This window comes from Coffea eugenioides, chromosome 7 (genome assembly GCF_003713205.1).
Source record: "Coffea eugenioides isolate CCC68of chromosome 7, Ceug_1.0, whole genome shotgun sequence".
Classification (NCBI taxonomy): domain Eukaryota; kingdom Viridiplantae; phylum Streptophyta; class Magnoliopsida; order Gentianales; family Rubiaceae; genus Coffea; species Coffea eugenioides.
In genome coordinates this window covers 6,680,375-6,697,249 of record NC_040041.1, presented here as the reverse complement: position 1 = coordinate 6,697,249, position 16,875 = coordinate 6,680,375, and the positions used below count along the sequence as shown (strand labels likewise).

Here is a 16,875-nt window from a genome sequence, read left to right as displayed (position 1 = left end):
AAGTTAAGCCGTAGGCTGTCAACTTTCCAACTCTGCATGGTGTGCTTATCAAGTATAAGGACAAAAAAAAAAAAAAAACCAAAAAGGCTATCGGGCTGTAGCCTCCAAGTTTAAAAAAAAAAAAAGTTAAGCTGCGGGCTGTCGACTGTGTCAGCTGCAGCTTTTTGAAAATTTTCAGTCAGCCTGACAGCCAAACATTTTTTTTAAAAAAATTTGTTGTATGCTTTTGGGCTGATTGCCCGAAAGCCTGTAAAAAAAAATGCTTAGTTAGCTACCGGGCTTACTAAATCTGGTAGCCTAACTTTTTTTTTTTTTTTAAAATTCCTCTTGCCTGTACCATAATATTGTCAAAATAATTATTTGAAATATTATTTGGAATAATTACTGTAGCACTTTATGTAATGTGATATATGTGAGATAAAAAGGTAATTGAGAATATAAAAAGGTGGATTGGGAAATGTGTTTATGATACAAGCGAAATATTATTTGAGATATTTTTGTTATCCAAACACTAATTGTTACGATTTTTTCTTTTATGAGCAATAATCAAAGGAATTAGCCCAAACACACCCCTATGACTTAATACCGTATGACAAATGTGCATATGGTGCACCATTATCAATTCAAATGTACAATATATGCCTAAACTTGCAGTCCTCAAGTCCTCTTGTGAAATAATTATATAAAAACGCAGCCTTTTTAACAAAATTTTCTGTCTCATCATTTGTATTACGGTTAAGCCAATTCAAGTTTTCTGCATTTGATTTTTCAACCCTCTCTTTCCCGCTCGCTCTCTCTGTTTCCTCAACGGCACTCTCTGTCTCTCACACACTCACACGCTGGAGACACACACAGTATATCTTCTTCACTCATCAGTTCACTCAATCAATTTCTCCCACCCCGCTCAAAAGATCAATTTTCACTAGATAAACCTTGAAATTCCCCATTAGCTGTTTCAATTCATTGAAATTCAATTGAAAAAAGGGAGAATATAAGAGGAAAACGAAACCCTAGCTGTTGAGTATCTGCTACTGCTGCAGAGATGAATCAATATCACATCTACGAAGCCATTGGCCGCGGCAAATACTCTGTAGTTTTCTGTCTCCTGTCTTCCCCGGACATCAACATTTCTATTTTAATTTTAATTTTTTTTGGTTTTTTACTGGTTTTTTTAGATTCAAAGTTCAGTAAAGCTAATGGAGCCAACTGATATTGTTGATTTTGCCTTAGTTTTGGGTGTTTATGTGAAGGTGGAGAAGGAAGTTATGGGCTTTTCATTACTTTCTTAAATATGTGAATGGGTCGGATTATTCTCTTTGTTCTGTGGCTGTTTTAAGTTTAGTAGGATTTGCTGGAAAAAAGAAAAGTAGAGGAGAAAATTGTGCTAATGAATCTAATTTAAAAATAATGATGTCAAAGTCAGAGGTTTTTGTCATTTTATGATCTTGAAAATTTGGAAGGCAAATCTGAACAATCATATATATTTTTTTAAATATTTTTGTATCTTTTCTTCCTACTTTGGAGCATCAAAATAAATAAAAAAAATTTCCTTCTAGATTTGGCTATAACTTGATGGTAGATTACCTGTATATGTCTTGTATCTATGTTGGTGACCATGTAAATGGATGCAGACCGTATATAAAGGAAGAAAGAAGAAGACCATAGAGTATTTTGCTATCAAGAGTGTTGATAAATCTCAGAAGAGCAAGGTTCTACAAGAAGTAAGCAATATTTATATTTGCTTCAATGTCCTCTCTCTTTGACCACTTTCAGGGTCTCTCTCCCTCTCTCTTTCCCTCTCTTGAGCTTCCTTAAGCAGTATAATAGGCATTAAAAATTCTGCTAATGTAAAATTTGTAAGTTCAAATGGAATTGAGCTTAGGCTTTGGATATTGATAAACAACTGAACTTAATGCCCTCCAGTTTGCAACCTAATTGTAGCACAATTAAGTCAGTCCCAATTGGAAGTTCTCTATGACATGGTAATTTAAATTAAACCAGAATTCTGTGTTTTTTGAAAATTTTCTGATTTGTGAACCGAGACCTGAATGTATGCTGGATTTGAGCTAAGATGTTGGATTTGCAGTCCTGCAGACAATGCAGATTTCAGCTCTGTGCAACTTCCCTTCAATAAAAAACCCAATGTTCAAGTGAATTGTTAGGAGTACATGGAGTTTTGAATAATACTCAATTTGATGTCTAATTTCATTGCTACTAGTAGTGTTTTGCTTCTGAAATAAGAAAATGAATGTTATTCATCACAGAACCTTTAATTTTTTTTGAATTTTTTTTTATGATTTGTCTTCTGGTGCTATTAAATCTTGTTTAATTTCTAAACAATTACAAATTAATTAGTCTGAATAACTTTTGAATGTTGCATATGCTTGTCCTGTTGACTAAATTTTCAAATCTTGCAGATCATGAATACTGCTGATATTTCAAAGTTGTCTGTTTGTGTTTGATGTATGATACATCTGTAATCTTTTTTGTAAACAATGTGTATGGTTATAGTTTGACTCTTTGTTGTTCAATTGTTACTTGTGTTGCTCAGGGACTACAATCGCTGCCAGCTGGCATCCTAGATTGAAGTTAATTTTCTGCAGTATGCTGAATCATAATGACAAAAGAACAGAAACTGATTTTTTAGGACTTAGAGAACATGATCTTCGGTATTACTGGTTGGAATAAGAACTACTATTTTGCTCATGGATCCTGTAGGATCTTTTTATTAAGATCAGGAAGTAAAAAAAAAAAAACGTGTAGGCATACACACAAGAAAACCCATATACATATGTTAGCATTTTCATACAAGCAACCACCTAACTATATGTTTATAGATCTGTATGTAAATGTATCTAATTGTGTGGATATAGATTTATTTTTCTTTCACTATTTACTATGAAAAGTGTTATTTGGCTCTTTCTTCATTTGCAGGTTCGAATTCTTCACTCCCTGGATCACCCAAATATCTTGAAATTCTATGCCTGGTAAAATTTTATTCTTTTTGGAAATGAAAGATCTTTTCCCTTTGCTGTAGGACTGCTAGAGGGATCTATCTAATCTTCCAGTCACCTAAGGAATTCAGTTTTGTCTTCTTAGTTCTATTGTTCTGTATTGAAACTTTAGGTACGAAACATCTGCTCATTTATGGCTGGTATTGGAGTACTGTGTTGGAGGAGATCTCATGAACTTACTGCAGCAGGTACTCTATCCTTCTTTAGTTTTATATGAACAGCAAGTTATGAAGTATTGTAGTGGTATGTTGCATGTTTTGTCTATCCACTGTTATTTAACCTACTAGGGAATTTCTTGCTGAAGAAAGCGAATAGATAGCTTGTCATGTTCTATTTGGTTTCCAAGAAAGAACCACATGAACCTCCTCTAATCTAACTGCTATCTGATAATCAAAAGCATGGTGTCCTTTTTTTTGGCCAGAAGTTTTTGTGTCAAGTAAATTCCATATAGTTACATTCACTTCTCAGTTTAGTTTGTACTATGAGTCTCATCTTAATGTTAAGATCTCTTAAGCGCTTCTTCAAAAACCAAACATTCTAAAAAGTGACCTATCCTAAAGTCACCCAATTGTTTATTATTTGGTTAATTTTGTTATGGGACTCGCCTGTGGCTTAGATTCATAGTGCCACCTAATTTTGCTCTGGAATGTTAAAATCTGCAAGAAGAGCTTTCCTGCAAATTGTGGAATTAGCTCATTGTTGGAATAAGTTTTCTGAGGATTCTGGAACTCATAAAAAGGAAAAACAAATTGATTATTTATTTGTCTTTTGCATATCGACTGTTCTTAGCTTCACTTACCAGATTTATTTCAGCAAAATTACTTGCTTGCATTTGGCATTTTTTGAAAAGTCAGACATTCTGCAATATGTTTCCTTGTTGATGATGATAATTTAGGAACAGATTTTTCTCTCCAATCTCCACTATATGTTTGGCTGCATTAGAATTTTGACATACTTATATAACAAATGAAATTTTAGATATGATCTGCTGATGCTCACTGTCCTTGTATATTTAACTTAAAGATTGTTAAGTTAAAAATTGACTTAAATTGGCCAAAAATTGACTTGCAGGATACTAAGCTGCCAGAAGATTCAGTTCACGATATGGCTTCTGGCCTTGTTAGAGCTTTGCAGTAAGAAAATTTGGTTTGTTTCTTAATTCCTTGTGTTCAACTCTACTTCATGGATTTACAATTAGGGAAGTTGCCTTTTATCAGGTTTTTACATTCAAAGGGAATCATTTATTGTGACTTAAAGCCCTCAAATATATTATTGGATGAAAATGGACATACAAAGGTATGGTTCAGGGTCTTTAAAGTCTGTTAGGTGTAATGTTCTTTTTACTGTTGAGCAAAAACTTCAACGTCATTCTTTCAATTGCAGCTATGCGATTTTGGGTTGGCAAGAAAATTGAGTGATATATCTAAAACACCTTTTTCACAGGTGGGCATTCTTCAACGTTGTGATGCTCTTTTCATTTCTGTGTTCAAATACTCACGCAGATCAATATACAATTTTGAACATTTGTAGAATTTCTGTATGGAGTATTATTTCCTTGTTAGTTTTGCTTTAGCCATCTCTGATACCTTGCTTTCATGACATTAATAACCTTCAATGATGTCAATTTTGTTTGATGTCTGCCCAGTTACCACAAGCAAAGCGTGGGACTCCCTGTTACATGGCTCCAGAATTATTTCAGGACGGAGGAGTCCATTCTTCTGCATCTGATATCTGGGCTCTTGGTTGTGTGCTATTCGAATGCTATGCTGGGAGGCCTCCTTTTGTGGGAAAAGAGCTGACGCAGTTGATAAAATCAATTCTTTCAGATCCAACTCCAGCCCTTCCTGGTTCCCCAAGCCGCCCTTTTGTCAACCTGATAAATTCTCTTCTGATAAAAGATCCAGCTGAAAGGATACAGTGGCCAGAACTGTGTAGTCATGCTTTTTGGAGGTCAAAATTTGACCCATTGCCTCTACCTTCTCAACCTGCATTTATTAATATGATTGAACTTTCATCTAAGCCATATCTATCAGAACGCAATGGTGAGAAGCCTCTGCAAAACAAGACCCCAACAAAACATGGAAAGGATTCAAAAGGCACTATTAAACCAGATGAAAACTCAGTTTTAGAGGTAAAAGGTCGTGAAACACCCATCAAGGGTGCATTCAGCAGCCGGAAAACTCAGACAAAGGCTTCAACCAAAATAGTTGATGAAAAGCAGAAGGATAATTCAAATACAAGGGGAGTCAACCTTCTTAGGCTTTCAAGAATTGCGAAAACAAACTTGCAGAGGGAAAATGAAAAGGAGAACTACCGGCGGCCATTGCCAAATGGATCTGAGAATGATGCTGAGGTTGAAATTAACAATAATGATATGGAACTTGATTTTAATGAGAACACAGAGGATGAGGTAAATGATGAAGCTGATGGACCTGAAAATGCAAATTGTGCTTCTGAATCAGATTTTTCAACTCCAACTCAGCATGAAGGGAAGATTGAGGAAACCGATAACAACAAAGGCAACTCAGAGACATCACCCATAGTTCAAACTCCCATCTCAGATGAGTTTAGAACCTCTGATCAGGAACCATCTTCAGAACATGCTGAACTGACATCCATGCCGCCAAGTTTAAGTACTCAGACAACACCAGTGAAGGCAAAGGATGTTTCTGGACCAGTTGACACTGAGTGCTCAAAATTGTCTACAAATATCTCACAGGTGTTTTGGCATCCTTCTGACCTCTCAGTCAGGCCCGTGATGCCTAGCAAAAAGTCTGATAAAGTATCAGGGGCGATTCCATCCGTGCCGTTTGATGCTTTTCCAGTATCTGATTTTGTCAAAATGTCAAGGGAGCAGCTTGATAGTATGAACAATAAGATTGTAGGTATCTTTAATGGGAATACTGCTATAGGTGAGAAGCAAAATGTTATCAGATACCTTGAGATGTTAAGCAGTAACAGCGACGCTGCAAACATTCTGACCAATGGACCAATAATGCTAGTTATCATCAAAGTGTTCAGGCAGTCTAAGACTTCAGCTTTGCGAGCTCAACTTGCTTCACTCATAGGCTTGTTGATCCGCCATTCTACTTTTATTGGAGATGAGCTGGCAAATTCTGGAATTTTAGGCTCACTAACTGATGGTCTCAGAGATAGGCAGGAAAAAGTTAGAAGATTTTCAATGGCAGCTCTAGGTGAGTTGCTATTTTACATATCTACACAAAATGAGCAGTTGAGGGTGGGTAATCCTCCAGAATCTCCATCTAAGGACATTCGTCATGCGTCTGGCTGGCAGGTCAGCTTTTCTAATTTGTTTTAGCATTGACATTTTGGTGTTTGTTGGCTCACTAGAATTTCATTCCAATCTCACATATGGCATATTCATTATCTGATTGGTAGCAAGTGATAAACGTAATTTCTTTTCTATAGGTCTCAAACCCGTTGATTTCTTTGGTCTCATCTGTTCTACGAAATGGCGAAGATGACATGACTCAGCTTTATGCACTGAGAACAATAGAGAACATATCTAGTCAAGGAGGGTACTGGGCAGCTCGTTTCATTAGCCAGGATGTGATTAGTAACCTGTGCTATATCTTTAGGGCTCAAGGGAAACAGGAGAGCATGAGACTCACAGCCGGATCTTGTTTGGTACGTTTAGCTCGTTTTAACCCTCCAAGCATCCTGCGAATTATTGAGAAACTCTCCTTTAAGGACACTGCATCAAGCCTACATAAGGGTAGTCCACGTGAGCAGCAAATTCGCTTAAACCTTCTGAACATGGCCATGCTTGAAATCACAAACATCGGAAAGTACCTTCTTTCCCTGGCAGAGGATAAGAATCTCGTCCCTAACCTTATTTCCCTTATTGAGCAGGGAAGTGAAATCTTGAAGGGCAAGGCTCTTATTTTTGCTGCCCTGCTTTGCAAAAATGGGAAGAGATGGTTGCCACAGTTCTTTTGCAATGCAAGACTTCTATCAAACGTAGATAGGCTACTAAAAGAGAAAGACAGCTATTTGAAACTATGTTTAGATGCATTTGCACATACTGTGGCATCAGTTGTACCAGGTTTGCTGGAAACTATTACTGGGGAGATTCAGCAATCGTCGGGTGGGAGACGCCGCATGCAATTTGCTGGTCTCGCTAGTCGGAATTCTGCAAAGAGTAATATTAATTTGTTTCCTGTCATTCTCAATCTTCTTGGAAGCTGTTTGTTTAAGCACAGGGTGGTTGATAGTGGAGTTCTACAACAATTTGCTAATCTACTTAGGTTGGCTGAGTCACCATTCCAGGTAGATATTACATAATGGGGCCATCTTTCGTCTTATTGTGCATTCAATTCATGTCAATAGGCTACATTTAGTTATTAAGTAGTGTTTCTAGAACTTAGTTGAATTGGTCAAATCATGTTTGAAGGTCGATGACATCATAGTATGTAGAAGGTTCCCCCCTCACCCCATGTTTCTCTTTGCAGAATGTGGACTTCTCTTTGTTCAGGTCATCTTAAGAGTTTAGTATTAGACTCCTAAGAGGAAATCCAGAAACTATTTGAAACTCTTCTAGAATCCGCTAGAGAATTGAGCATTATGCTACTTGTAAATACCAATCTTTGATTTGATGCCTCTTGTCATACTATGTGCATGCAAACAAGGCTTTCTTTTTTATATCTGCAGAATTTGGCCTCAAACAAATCTGGAAAGTTAAAAAAAAAAAAAAAAAGCATGTATGATGGCAACTCTGATTACTCGAATAATATTTACTCCTTATAAAGTACAGTGAAGTTGTAATCTGTCTTGAATTAGGTATCCCTGGTTTGGTAGCTTTTAGAATGAAGGAGAATAGCAGTTTACTTTCTTTATCCCATTAGGCAGTATTGCCATGTTGTACAAGCAAAACCAGGTCTTCAGAATGTTTACATAATGATTTATTATATATATGTGTAGCATGTTATTCAAATTTTAGTTCAAGTGTTTAACAGTAGCACGGGATGAAAATTCTGAATAGGGGTATTTGATGGCATGCGTTCAAACTTTCATAGAGTTCTTTTCTTGAATTTCAGGGCAGAGATGAGTTCCAGATAACACTTCTTAAAGTTCTCGAGTCTATTGCTGAAGAACCTTCTGCTGTTCACCAAAACTGTGACATTTTCGTTAGTCAGATTCTTCCCAGTCTAGCTGTTTTATATAAAGGCAACAAAGATGGCGATGCCAGATTTTTGTGCCTGAAGATATTGTTTGATTCAATGGTCATCTTTCTGAATGAAACATCACAGAATGAGCAAAAATTAGAGGATTTGAAGTCCATATCAAATTCTCATTTCCTTCCTCTTTACCCATCTTTCATTGAAGACGAAGACCCTATTCCTATGTATGCCCAGAAACTTCTTGTGATGCTCATTGAATTTGAGTACATAGAGATTTCAGACATACTTCAAACAAAGACCATTTCACAGTGCTTTGAATTTCTGCTTGGTGACCTCTCAACTGCAAATGTAAACAATGTCATGCTTTGTTTCACTCTAGCATCTGCTCCAGAACTAGAGACTAAGATATTGTCTCAGCTAAAAGTTGTCAGAAAGATCGGGAACCTTTTGGAGTTTGTCTGTGCTAAGGAAATGGAAGATTTTGTTGAGCCCACTCTTAATCTGTGTAAAGCATTCCTTTTGCGCCAAGTGGGCAGTAGGAAAGGATTTATTTATGCTAAAGATCCGAATTTACTGTCTGATAATTCTTCTGATGGAATCATTGCCCTTGATCAGCATGAATGCATAAGAGATATAGCAGACTTTGGTGACAATGTTGGGGTCTTGCTCGAGTTGACTAAATCCAATGAGATGAATGTTGCTGACTTAGCTTCTGAATGTCTAATTTTGCTTTTCATGGCATCTCCGAGGGAAGCTACTACAGGTTTTTTGACTAACCTATCAAAAGTCTCCGCCATCCTGGAGTCTTGGAGTCGAGGCGTTCCACACTTGCTGTTGCAGCGGATTCTTCATGCCCTTGGTTATTCCTGTCGACAATATCTATCATACTCCATCATACTATCCTTGAGTAAACCGGAGATATTGAAAATAGAAGCTATTGTTTCAGAAATCAAAAGTTCTGGTGTACCAGCTCTAGCTGATGCTGCTTTGCGTGTGGCACTGGAGCTGCAGAGGCTCCCTCGTCGTATTTGAGATCAATAGGTTAGTAGCCTGAATTTCTTACATTACAGAGTAGGTTCATCTTCTTTTGCAAAATAAAGGTTTCTCAATCCTTATGTTCCTTTATTTACTCATTTCTTGTTCCTTGATTTATTCATTTTCTTCTTTTTGATTTTTTTTTTAAAATTTTTTTTCCTGCAGGGAGTTGAAGGATGGATGATTAACCTGCTGTGCTTATTCATGTCATGAACCTGCTGTATTTCTTAAAAAAGTACTGACGGTTTTCAAGGCGCATCTGTTTCTCTGCTTGAAAATCAATACAGGAACAGGTTTGACTGTTCAGGAAACACATTGGAAGAGCCTAAGAAAAGAATATCTTATGAGGCTTAGCTACAACTTCCTGTATAATCCATGTATACTTGTAGCATCACTTGTATTGAGCTGAGTCATGTTTTTAAAAATTTTAAGCATATGTTCCCATTATGAGTGTCAACCAGAAGGTCCAGACCAACAGAAAGGAAAATTGATAACATTGAGGCCGGAAAATGTCAATAATTAAGAGGACAATTAATATGTTTCGGTCAAATTGTTAAAATCTGTCTCTCTTTGACAAATCACGCAGTTGAGTGTTTCACCTGCAATGAGTGGCATTCAATTTACTTCCCATTATTCAGACAAACTATGTAACTGGAACTTGGAAGAGCTGGAAAAGATGCTGAATTATGGGTTGAAACTCGAAAGTCGAAACTAAAGCTAGTATGCAAGTATAATAATCAAAGCTTATTTATGTATAGGTATGTAAATACAACGTGATTGTGGGGGGAGGGTTGAGTTGGGTGATAAGTAAGATGACAACTTGTTCTAAGTTCTAATGTGCTATCCAAGCTCAAAGGGACTTTGGATGATATGGATTTTCTAATTTTGATATTGGATCTAAAATGGAACTAATCCCATTTATACACGTCAATCAATGGAAATTCTTGCGAAATATTTGGGTATCGAGTGAAACCTAAATATCTCACCAAAAATTTATTTCATTCAAAAACTCTATCCCAAATCATCTTTCATGGTAGTTATATTATATTAGTGGTCCTGTTTATAGTTTGAGCGATTCTGAATCTGAAGTAATTGAGGGTTGTTACTTTTGGTCTTGTGATAAGGTTCATTCTTTTGTGCGAAGCACCAAATTCAAAGAGAAAAGAATGAATTGATGCATTCTTACTGGGAAGAGCTGTTGCTCTCAGTAATATAAATAGCTATTGATGGTTGATGATGGTAGTGAGTTGTTGGTGGTATAATTTAACCCGAAAATTAGTTCTGCAGAATACTTTTGAAGCCATTTCTTTGTAATCATAAGTACAAGTCTTTTTTATGTTTTTATAGAACTTATTTTTTCTCCAACATTGGAAATTAAATATAAAAAAAATAAAAGAAAAGTTGAGGAAAAAAGAATTCAGGAAAATATAAATTCACAATAAGACCAAAAGAACTTTAATAAATTAAAGATATTAAAAGTTATATAAAAAAGAATTAAAGGAAAAAAGAATGCAGAAAATAGAATTGAGTATTGGGTGGGATCAATCTAAACCTATTTCAAAGTAATCTCGTCCAAATTAGTCTTAGAATACATATGGGTAAGATTAGATCCAAACTCATATTACTTAATTCCATCTCAAACTCAAGCAGATCCCGCCTACTCGGTTCATTTTGTCATCTCTTGTGATAAGATGGAAGGAATTATAAGTAAGATGTTCTGAATTTAAGATCTCTCACTTACCAAAAAAAAAAAAAAATTCCTCTATGTGATGCAAATGATACATTTAAACATGCAAAACGGAAGATAACATAATTCAATTAATATGAAATTTGAGATATCTACTTGGTACCAAACAGATAGGAAACCAAGGCACATAACTATTTTTACAACAAAATTTATCCACCGTTTGCTCTGCTTTATTCAGCACTCTAGACGAATTTACATCATGAACTAGGCTTGCCACTTGCGCTTATTTCTATTAATGTTCCAAAGCACGACACTCAATCTTAATAATACAAGCAGAAAACCAGTACAATGGTATTTAAGAAGTAAATTTGATAAAAAGCAGGTGAAATAGAATATAATGGTATTCAGTAATCGATATAAGAGTAACATAACAAAATCTGCTTTAGAGTTCTGATGTATAAGACTGAAAACAAAGATTAAAGCATGATATTGTTCATGTTACCAACAGAAAAAGGACTACACTAAATGCTACTGTAATTAACATAAAGCAAATCATCATTTTCTCATTCTTATTTCCTTAAACTTGTATGCTACCGAGTTCTTTATCTTAGCGTGAAAATATTTACTCCTTTGAGTTCAATTGAAAATTGTTATTGCTCACTATTTGGGTTTAAACTTTGTTACTGGCAGCTAGATCTTCTCTAACCCAAAATTGTTTCCAATACCCACCAACTACTGGAAATATTAACCAAGTAATCTAGAGGTCTGTGGTTCTACTCTCAAATCTTCTCACTTTCTAATTTTTCTTGTATGGACTATAATCTTCCTTAAACTCAAAAAACCAACATGAGAATTAAGCAATTACTAGACTGTCGCAATCTTTTGTGAGAATACTAGGTTTAAGAAAGCAGCCCAAAATACTAAATCATTCTGTTGTGATTAGAACTCAAACATAGTTTAAAGAATGAACAAGATTTTAAAATTGAGAACAAATATTCGAAGCTAATGTTTCATGCCATTTTTCCATGGGTAAATTCTCAAATTATTATGAAACAAAAAGGTGTTTCTACAAGAGAGACTATTTGTGGAGTCATTTCTAAAATTAGGTCATTTCTAGTATTTTTTTTTAAAAAAAATAAACTGGATCTCGCATTTGAGAAATGCTAGGTCCTTGACCTATCAGTCAAAAGAAGAAACAGAGAGCTCGTACTGGACATTCTAGCTTCTTTAATCTGGTCAAAACTTCAACTTGATCTACCAATATGTATGTTTGTTGTATGATCCCAACTGTTTAGGAAACTTAGGTGAGTTGAGACCTTTCATTGCTTAAAAACAAGCTTCTGTCAGGACACATACCTCAGTGCAAGGGAATTTAAAAATTTTCATCTTTGTACTAGAATAATCTTAGTCTCTATAAGTTACAAGAGATCGACAGACATGGCAAACGCCTGCTTTCAAGTACTGTCATAGTCCTTGTGATATACTCTGCTTACTTCATTCATCTGTACTGCGTTAGTTTTGCCCACCATCTAACAAAATCTTGCCTTCCCGAGTAACAGCACCGCATGCAAAAGCACCAGTTTCATATTATTAGATTGGCTAACTATATGATGACATTGCATTTGCACAGCATGATAAGATTTTGGATCTTGACATCCGTGGCTTCAAAGTTCTGTGAGATGCTAAAAACACCTATATGCATCAGACTATGGAAAGCCAAACTAATGCTCTTGAAATAGGTAGATTAGAGTGAAGTATCCTCAACACCAATGAGTCATTGAAGTGTCTTTTATATATTGAGAACCACCAATATAAATGCGAGCTCTAGAATAATTTTTTTTTTGTTTTGGATTAAATGCGAGCTCCAATATAAAAAATATTTTTTTAGTCAGGTGAGCTTGCATTTGTCTAAAAGCGAACATCACTGGTCGGAATTGAGCTCGCATTTGTCTAAAAGCGACCATCACTGTTCCGAATTCTACACCAAAATCACCCTTTTTACAGAATTTTTTTGAAATTCATCACAAATTTGGAAATTTCTTATTTTTCCATTGGTTGTGTGCCTAATTTTGTTACGCAGAACTTATATTAACTTTTAATTCTAGAAAAATGTTTGAAACTACTAGACTTTATTCTAGTGGCCAAGGAGGGGCCTCCTAGAGGTCCATTCATACCAAGTTTAGAGTTTGACTCTCGCATAGTTTTGAAAATGTAAAGCATTCTGCTTCCCTCCAACTCCACGTGACTTCCTCTTCTCCTTATTATAGCTAAATTAATATGTTTGCTGCTTGAAAACAAATTAATTACGAAAAATAAGAAGCTATTTCCTTCCATTCTCAATAGATATTTCAAACTATCACATTCAATATTAGAGTTGTGCCGGTATCCTTGGGATGCTTGTAACAAATACCACGTCTACCCTTGGATAGGCTAACTTATTTTGTAAGTTACTTGCTTTTATGTAGTTTTTTTTCCCTTTTTTAATCAAATGTAACTATTTAACACATCTTTGTAAACATTTCTTAGAATCGAATGAGAAAATCCATCGAAGACTTCACCTATAGAATTTCCTTATCATTTGATATCTCTTTGACTTCAAATTTGGTTTGCTATACACATTCATATACGAGTTTGCCATAAAAACTCCAAAATATGTATTCTAACCTTTGGCATGAGTAGAAGAAGAAAAATTCATGTCCACATAAATTGATATATACCGGATGAGTTTGTGAAGATTTAAGCTTTCATCGAGCTCTTTTTTTTTTTTTTTTTTTTTTGTCTTTTTGGTAGGCAGCTTCATCAAGCTTTAACTCAAATTAAGAGAGTAATGATGCATTAGTGGTATGGACATTATTATGGTGTGCAGAAGGTAAAGAAGGACATGGAAGAGAAGAAACTTCTTGGTATATTTTGAATTGTTAGTTGAATAGAAAAGAGTAAAAATAAAAAGAGAAAAAGAAGAAAATAAATGCAACTATTTCTTTCTGTTTAATTAGTTGAAAAAACTATTAACCCTCTTCTTGGCCTTTTGATTTTATTTTCCTACATTTTTTTTGTCTTTGAATGTGCTTAAATGACACCCAACTAGATCTATCATGATACAAATACCTATTAACTATAAAAATGAGTGGTTGTTTAGCCATTAATTTGAAGTTTTCTATGCACCCTTTTTCAGAGAGGGTGTAACCAAGAGGGGTGCTACCTAGGGGTGTACGCGAGCCAAGCTACTCGCGAGCTAGCTTGGTCAACGACTTGGCTCGAACTCGGGTTGATCGAGTTCGAGCCGAGTTTCGAGTAGCTCGAATGAAAATCGAGTCGAGTTTCGAGTCAAAAATCCCCGGCTCGAGACTCGTCGAGCCGGGGTTATTTAAATAATATATATGTATTATAATTATAAAATGACCATTATGGGTATAAGTTATATGGAATTTACAAAATACCCTTCGTTATCGAGCCTTATCGAGTCGAGTTTCGAGCTACTCGCGAGTACATCGAGTCGAGTTTCGAGTATCAATTTTTTTGACTCGATCGAGCTCGAGCCTAGGGATATATGAGTCGAGTCGAGCTCGAGTATAGCACTACTCGAGCTCGACTCGGCTCGATTACATCTCTACTGCTACCCCACAAACTCCTAACTTTTGAAAAATGGCACATTTACCTATAACTTCTCATAGAATTCTATTTTAACTCTTTTATTTTGTCCACAAATTTTGTTTAACTCTCTTGGCTCCTTCCCCCTCAACCTAACTTTTTCATCAAAATGTTATTGTCATTCTCCTCTTTAAATTTTTTTGATTGTTTTTGTAATTTTTTCTTGTTATTAATTGTCAATAGAAGATTAACAATATGTAGTACTAATGCACTATAATTGTTTATTCTTCCATATGTAATATTGTACCCTAGTATAATCTTTGTACTTTTTTTTTTGGTTTGTGTTTAGAAAAATACTCCATTTGATTTCACTTTGCTTTATATTTGAAACCATCATTAGTAGTAATAAAAAATAAAAAATAAAAAATTTTACTTCTCAAAACATTCTTTAAATATAAAAACTACATATTTTATATTTTAAAACAACTTTTGCAGTATTTTATCTCTTAATTAGCCCACAATAATGTCAAATCCTAGCTCCACAAATTGTCCTTTTTCCTTATTCTCTATTTAGTGATAAAAAAAATTCAATTTTGGGTTTTACGTTGTTATCTCCTCATTTTATTAGGTGATTTCATTATCTAACCAAGCTTCAAATACTCTTCTGAACTTTTATACATGCTATCCAATTATCAAGATTTTCTATTTTGCAACGGTCACAACTGACAAAGCTGCACTATTATAGTAAGAAAAGTAGAAAACAACATCACCATCTAGCTACCCAAAATGACTATAAAAACAAAGGAAAACATAGTATTCAACGACCAATTCTTTCAAGTCTATTATTATCCTATAACTTTATCCCTATCTTTTAGCTATTTTCACTCTCCTGATTTATAGATACTTTTCCAATTATTAAAATCCCAATTGATATAAGTAATGTTAGAATGAGTGTTGTACTTTGTCTGTAACTTTCAAAATTACAAACTTCTGTCACCTAACTACCATCCAAAAAGACAAAAGCTATGAAGTCTATATCTATATAGCAAAATCTGAAAATATATGTTGATCAGAATTCTATTCCAAGCTGAAAATAATTGTTTCTAGTAGCGGCATCTTTCTCATCCTGCAACCAGAATCCTTATGATGTCAACTATAGATTTCACCACAACATCAGCAAGACAACTCCCACGTGAGAATGTTCTACCATTCCTTTCTCTCCAAACTTGACAGATAGTGGCTCCTAAAGCAATGTTTCTAACACGATCAATAAAATTCTCATTGTACAAAATCTGTAACAGCATGACCATTCCTGATACCAAGGATATGAACCACAAAACATCCTATAATAGGTTTAAACTCTGCTCCAATTATAATCTGAGCAATCACATTCAAAAAATAGATGATTCACGAACTCAGACATATGGCTACCAAGAGAGCACCAAGAGTCAGTAGGAATCCATGATGAATAAGACTATCTTTAGTAGCCTATCTATATTTACAAACCAACCAAACATGAAAGAATGTCTAGGCACATCATGCTTGAACCAGACAAGATGATGCCAATCCACCTTAGCTATATGATCCCTAAGAAGATTAACAGTAAGTTTTGTAGTGAAGGCCCCAGAACTATTACATAACCATCCATGAGAATCACACGCTGAAGGATATGGAACAAGAGTAAGAGGTAATGACTGAATAATGGATTGTACCTGCATATTTCTCTTCATATCTTGAGACCAACTCCAAACAGCATTCTGTATAATAGCTGAAACTTTTGCATCAAGAGAGGTACAGCCTACTTAACAACACTAATATATACCACATGTATTTAAAAGAGGTCCAGCAGGATGTCATCGATCATACCATGATGATATGGATTGGTCTCACCATTACTAAGGACAACCAAGATCTGATCCCTAACCAAGTGTCGAAGTTTCAAGAGTTTCCTCCAGAACCAAGACGAGTCTTAAGAAATAGCGACAACCCACAGAATTATCTATATTAATTATATTACTACTTAATTTTAGAATGCAAAAATAGTTAAGAAACAAAGTTTAACTAATAGCTTATCAAGAATTTTTATGATGCTTATATGCATATGATTTCTCCATGTAGATTCTGCAGCAACATATGGGAGCTGAGTTTAAAGAGAATGTTCCTCATTTAAACTTGTATCCATCATTACACAAAATTGTGCAAAACTAAATACAATGATAAATTTTCTATAAAAAAAAAGAAAGATATAGTTGTTCATTATGTGTTTCTTGAATATTTAATCAGAATCGACTTAAATTCATAGGCGAACAATATTGTTTTTTTGTTGATAGCTATATAGTTAAATTAATAAATATTTTGGAATCTTATGCAGAACATATTGAAAAGGTTCTTTTTTCCCACAAAGGTT

At 35.0% G+C, this 16,875-nt stretch overlaps 1 protein-coding gene across 1 annotated transcript; it reads left to right on the top strand.

Moving 5' to 3' along the window:
• Window positions 1-755: 755 nt before the first annotated feature.
• Window positions 756-9,634, top strand: LOC113778841 (serine/threonine-protein kinase RUNKEL). The gene is made up of 11 exons (XM_027324342.1): window positions 756-1,090; window positions 1,632-1,721; window positions 2,935-2,987; window positions 3,127-3,202; window positions 4,086-4,147; window positions 4,232-4,310; window positions 4,398-4,457; window positions 4,660-6,309; window positions 6,444-7,304; window positions 8,072-9,196; window positions 9,356-9,634. Exons 1-10 carry the CDS (start codon window positions 1,043-1,045, stop codon window positions 9,185-9,187), a joined length of 4,095 nt encoding a protein of 1,364 aa, XP_027180143.1. The 5' UTR covers window positions 756-1,042; the 3' UTR covers window positions 9,188-9,196; window positions 9,356-9,634.
• Window positions 9,635-16,875: the final 7,241 nt, after the last annotated feature.

Bases quoted from the DNA above. Each gene is read 5' to 3' on its own strand.
- LOC113778841 (XM_027324342.1), top strand. From the start codon at position 1,043: ATGAATCAATATCACATCTACGAAGCCATTGGCCGCGGCAAATACTCT. The intron at 4,458-4,659 runs GTGGGCATTCTT...ATGTCTGCCCAG, and splicing joins CTAAAACACCTTTTTCACAG to TTACCACAAGCAAAGCGTGG. The intron at 7,305-8,071 runs GTAGATATTACA...CTTGAATTTCAG, and splicing joins TGGCTGAGTCACCATTCCAG to GGCAGAGATGAGTTCCAGAT.